The sequence below is a fragment of the Saccostrea echinata genome, unplaced genomic scaffold (genome assembly GCF_033153115.1).
Source record: "Saccostrea echinata isolate AGI-Se365-2 ecotype Australia unplaced genomic scaffold, CSIRO_AGI_Sech_v1 ptg000033l, whole genome shotgun sequence".
Taxonomy (NCBI): domain Eukaryota; kingdom Metazoa; phylum Mollusca; class Bivalvia; order Ostreida; family Ostreidae; genus Saccostrea; species Saccostrea echinata.
This window is the reverse complement of record NW_026889782.1, coordinates 12181721-12186971: the sequence shown is the minus strand read 5'-3', so window position 1 is coordinate 12186971 and position 5251 is coordinate 12181721. Positions and strand designations below refer to the sequence as shown.

Below are 5251 nucleotides of genomic sequence, written 5' to 3'. Positions count from 1 at the left end.
GAAACTGCGGATATTATTTTTTTTAACCAGTTTTAGAAGTCATAACTAATTCTTCTTACCAGTTATATTATACGTCCGAAACCTTTAAAATAAGGTTGCAACCTATACATTTTCTGTTTTTATAATAAAGATTTAATTATGTTATGTGGAATTTAATGCCCATCTTCTACTCAAAATAAGTGTGAAGGTAGGAAATGTTTTACACTGAATAATAAGCGCAAAAACTATATTGGATTAAAAAGGCTAAAAATGTTCAGTTGTATTTTTCATATTTTACGAAGCAAGCACAAAAACGGATAAGTATTTTCAATATATATTTTAATTAGACCCTTTTTTTTTTCAGATGAGTGCACTACTTTTTGACCAATTTACAAACTTCAAACTGGAATCGCCGATCCCTGAAAAGAAACGTTTTACATGAAAAAAACTATACATGTATATGGTGTAAGTATATTCTATTCTCAAAGTGTGATGCAAAACATCTTTACATAAAGACATAGTAAAAACACAACTATTCTGCTTATCATAGAGTGCAGAATGGATGGAAAATGTCTATATCATAATTAGTTTACGCTCACTCATAATGATTGTGATGGACACTGTTGACACCACGCAGAACATGACCCTTTGGTACGAAATATACAACAGGTTGGTCATAATTATTCACCCATCCTGTCCAACGACACTCTTTGTATTGATAATCTGCAAAGAAGAAGCATCGGAAATGTATAATACGAATCCTATAATGAACCAACATAATGTCATGGACTGTCATGTAGACACAACACGATTTTCCAGTTTGAAAATGTACACTGTAGGAACAAAGAACATTAAAGCTTCAAAACTTAAAAAAGAATATTTTCAATTGTTCTGGCAAATATAACGGATCGCATTTCTCTGTGAAAATGTGGTTAACTTTGAATAAAAACATATGTTTATTTCTAGTGCAGTGTAATTCTTTTCTGATGGGTATTTAACGTACTTAAACTTCGGGGGCCGCAGCAACGGAATCTATGGCGTCTATCTTCATAAGCATTGTGGTGATAGCTTGCCATACCGTTGATGTACCCTGCACCCGGACACCGGTAGTGGACTGCGTGGTCAAAGTCGTTGACGTATCCTAAAAGTTGTATAAGATGAGAATGATGAAGATAACAAACAATAATCAATCTCAAAAATATTGTTAACAATACGAATCCTGAACAAGGCAGAAACACGGGCCCCTGGAAACACCAAGGGTTGCAGGTGTCCAGGAGGAGTATATCTTTGAATTAAAGAAACTGTGATCCAATTCAAAATCCGTTAAACCAATAAAATCTCAGATCCAGTTGTTGAATCAGGTACCATTGAAGTGCAATCACACAATGATATACCAATAAGCATGGAAAACGTCAGGCATCGTCGACCTAACGACAGATTGTATATGCAGACAAGTTCAACACAACGCCATATCATTTCATTTTCAAATTTATCATACACAGAGTATGTTCTTGGTAATTGAATCATTTGCAACATTAATATTTACTCATATTCACAAGGTGATTAGTCAAACATGAAAAAGACCTTGATACTTAGTCAGAATGTTTTAAAAGCATCAAATTGATGTTAAAATCTCGCATGAATGGGCAGTATGCAATTGAGGTGAAGTATGAATACCATCTATCTTCTGTTTTTATGAATTCAAAGTAAAAAAAAGAATTAGATAGATTACATGATCAATAGGTCATTGCCCCAGCTGACACAGCGGGTAACAACATAGTTTCTGTTTTGAAGGTTCATTATTTTAAATGTTTTTTTTTAGAGGAACTTGGATTAAATTCAATTCTGTAAATGTTAATCCAACCTTTACTCATAGTTCTTTTTCTCAGGAGGAGATTTTTCAAAATCATATGTCAGTTTTAAATATTTTTGATGTTCCCAACATTCAGACTGAATTTTAATTACCATACCTATACTGAATTCCTGAACTCAAAAAAATACATAACAGGTTCCAGTTAATGTTCTGTCAAGCATTTTTCTTTACTCCTCACTAAAATATTAACATTAGTGAAGGAGAAACTTCAAAAGTGCTGTACGACACATATTCGAGAAGTGGTGAAATCTCTATCAGGATGATTCATTTACTCTCTCTCTCTCTCTCTCTCTCTCTCTCTCTCTCTCTCTCTCTCTTATAACAGGTCAGGGGGTTTTTTAGAACACTTTTCGTGAAGGGAAGAAGAAACTCAAGTTTTGCCGCACTTCTGATAATCATATACACTGTGAAAATACTATTTTGATATTCTTTCAAACTGTGCCAGAATGTCGATTTTATTAAATAAATAAAATACAGTATTTCACTGTTGAAAATGTAATAAATAAGTGTATACAATTTAACATGCTTCACAGTCATTAATTGATCTTATCATTGATATGGTATTCTTGATACAATAATTAGTGTAAGATGAATATAAGTATTAACGTTCAAGGAAATTCGACTAAAAACATTAATTCCTTTCTAACGTGTATCAATTTTACATGAAACTCATGAATAATATAAAATGTTTACCTGTCCAATGACAGTTTATATCCTTCTCTTGTTTTAGAGCTGTACCACAATGGAGTTCGTATCTTCTGTCTTCGTAATGGTTGTGGTGAAATGATACTATTGCATCAATAAACTCAGTTGGGGATCGACAACTGAAGTTTAGAGCACCATCCCATTTATTTTTGAAACTTAAAACATCTTTAAAAGCCAGGACCAAACACATAGAAAATAAAATCATTTGATGTATTTCTCTTAGATCTACCATCTGAAAATTAAGATTTTTTATATGTTACATATATAAATATAAAATAAAATGTGTATACATAGAATATAGACTAAACCTTTCAATTGTTTGAAAGAATATAAAAAACGTACCTCTGTCTCAAAATTGCAAAGCTTATAAAGTCCATCTAAATAATAGTTTTTCCAGATTTATATACATGTACACTTTTAACGACCAACGCAGATATTGAAGATAAGCCAAGTAGAAGTGTTTGACAAATAAAGTTATGGTGGAAAACAATTGTAAGTGCTATTAGTATCCTTCATAATTTTATTTCCATGACAAAAGATCAATATCGAGGAACGACATCTTGCTTTATAGTATTCAGAAACACACTGATATAACAGTGTTCAATATTTTCTTTAAAAACGAAGATGTATGTATATTATTTGTAAAAGAAATCATCTAATCAAATCTTGATCTCAATTAGTATTGAACAGTATTACAGACCAACAGTCCAATGTGAATATGTCGACTACATTTAAATTACGGTCTTGAACGTGAATGATTTTAAAAAAACATTATATTCGTTGGAGTTTTAAAAAATAAATCTACAAGCTATATAATAAAAATCACATTTACGAAATCATGTGTCCGTTTTAGATAATTTTAATATTCCCAACAATCAAATTGAATTTACCATACCTCTCCTGGATTCCAAAACTCCATAGAAATCCTTACAAACGAAGATACATAGCGGGTTCCAGTAAATGTTCTACCAAGCCTCTTTCTTTACTCCTCACCAAAACATTTACAGCAGTGAAGGAGAAAGTTCAGGTCAACAGTATATTTGAGAAATGGTTTAAATCAGATCCTGATACTTAAAAACTCAAAAGAACTTTAAAAAAAAAATAGAAATCATAAAATTTTCGAAAAACAATAACAAAAACGCTTTATACAACCATTCCCTAACCCTAAATTAAAGTTCAAGCGTTTGTCATAAACAGTTGCTTTTTCAAAAAAAAAAATGAAACTTGTAAATATACCGACCTTTTCAATGTTCATTTGAAAATAATTTTGTTAAAACATTCTGATTGTATACACAAGTACTCTGCTGTTGATATTACAATGGAAGAGTTTTTGATTGACAATATCTACGTTGTTTTTGGAGTTCAGGTCTTGAACAATCAGTTAGAATTATCATGTGTACCAATTAATAGCGTCCTATTTTTGTATTCATATAAATTTGAATATACAATTTGTTCAAAAAACTCCTACATGAAAAAAAAAAACTCTTGCTGTGGCCTACAGCTCCACATAGGTAAATTGACGACATATCAATTTTCATTCATTTGTCGACTCGATATTTCCCAGTGAGCTTGGAATAAAAGATACCTCAATTTTGGACACATCTGTTTTATAATTGGATGAAATGTGGAGATAAAGAACAGTACACAAGCTCAAGTCCATATTGTACTAGAAAAGGACTTCAATGGTAACGCAACAAGAAACGTGATGACTTCAATTTTTCAATTGTCAACTTTCCTCACTTATGTAGCCATTTACCCTTCCAGCTGATTCTATACACAAGAGCATGCCCTACGTACGAACGATTTCGATTCGAGGCAGACTTTTGGCAAAGAGGTTGGTTAAACAGGGGTGTCGGCAGTCTCGTTTGGCGTCATCATTTTGCAAGTTTTGTGGTTTATACAGTGGCCTTGTGAGCGACTACAACCAATCATTAAGTCAAATGGCTGGCTTTGGCTGACTTGGCCTTGTGAGTGACTACAACCAATCATTAAGTCAAATGCCTGGCTTTGGTTGACTTGCTTTATATCAATTGTTAGACCTTTGTTTGAATTCCGAACGGATAGTTCCTTCTACCTGATCAATACATAGGGCTCATGGCGGGTGTGATCGGTCAACAGGGGCTGCTTTCTCCTCCTATGCACCTAATCCTATCTCTGAAATTCCCATATTTGTATTGTGTATTGATTTTTGGGTGTCGATCACTGTTCGTTATCTTTGTACTTACATACTGACTGACGACATTAATGCTGATAGTTAGGCCATTATATACACACTAAATTGTCTGCTGGTTTTCCGTTTTTCCTGATCATGGAGGCGCTCGGCAGTTGTGTCAGGTTTGCCAGGGGTGCTAGCTCCTCCATGGCGCCTGATCCCTACTCTTATGTGTTTGGAGGCCCCTGTTTGCTCTTCTCCCGATTTGTGTTGTTTGAATGAACTCTGAGCTTGAATACTGTTCGTTATCTCCACGTTTCATTGATATCAATAAAAACTTGGAATGTGATAATACATGAGGCAACCCTTCGAGAACCATCGAGCATGAAAAGCAATTTACGTTTATCCCAAGATAATTTGGTGTTAAATTGAATGCATGAGCACAAATAGCTTAAAACATTTTTTCCGAGACAAAAGTTTTCCCTTACAGCCTCTCCCTTTTCTTTTTAATGTGCACGAGTTAAATGGATCCTTAATTCGTC

General features: G+C 33.5%; 1 protein-coding gene across 1 annotated transcript; it reads right to left on the bottom strand.

Moving 5' to 3' along the window:
* Positions 1-324: 324 nt before the first annotated feature.
* On the bottom strand, positions 325-4918 carry LOC133198131 (hemagglutinin/amebocyte aggregation factor-like). Its single transcript, XM_061334274.1, has 5 exons — positions 4832-4918; positions 2546-2789; positions 983-1120; positions 579-702; positions 325-398 (listed from the first exon to the last, which is right to left on the bottom strand). The coding sequence occupies exons 1-5, from the start codon at positions 4916-4918 to the stop codon at positions 353-355; spliced, it is 639 nt and encodes a 212-aa protein (XP_061190258.1). The 3' UTR covers positions 325-352.
* Positions 4919-5251: the final 333 nt, after the last annotated feature.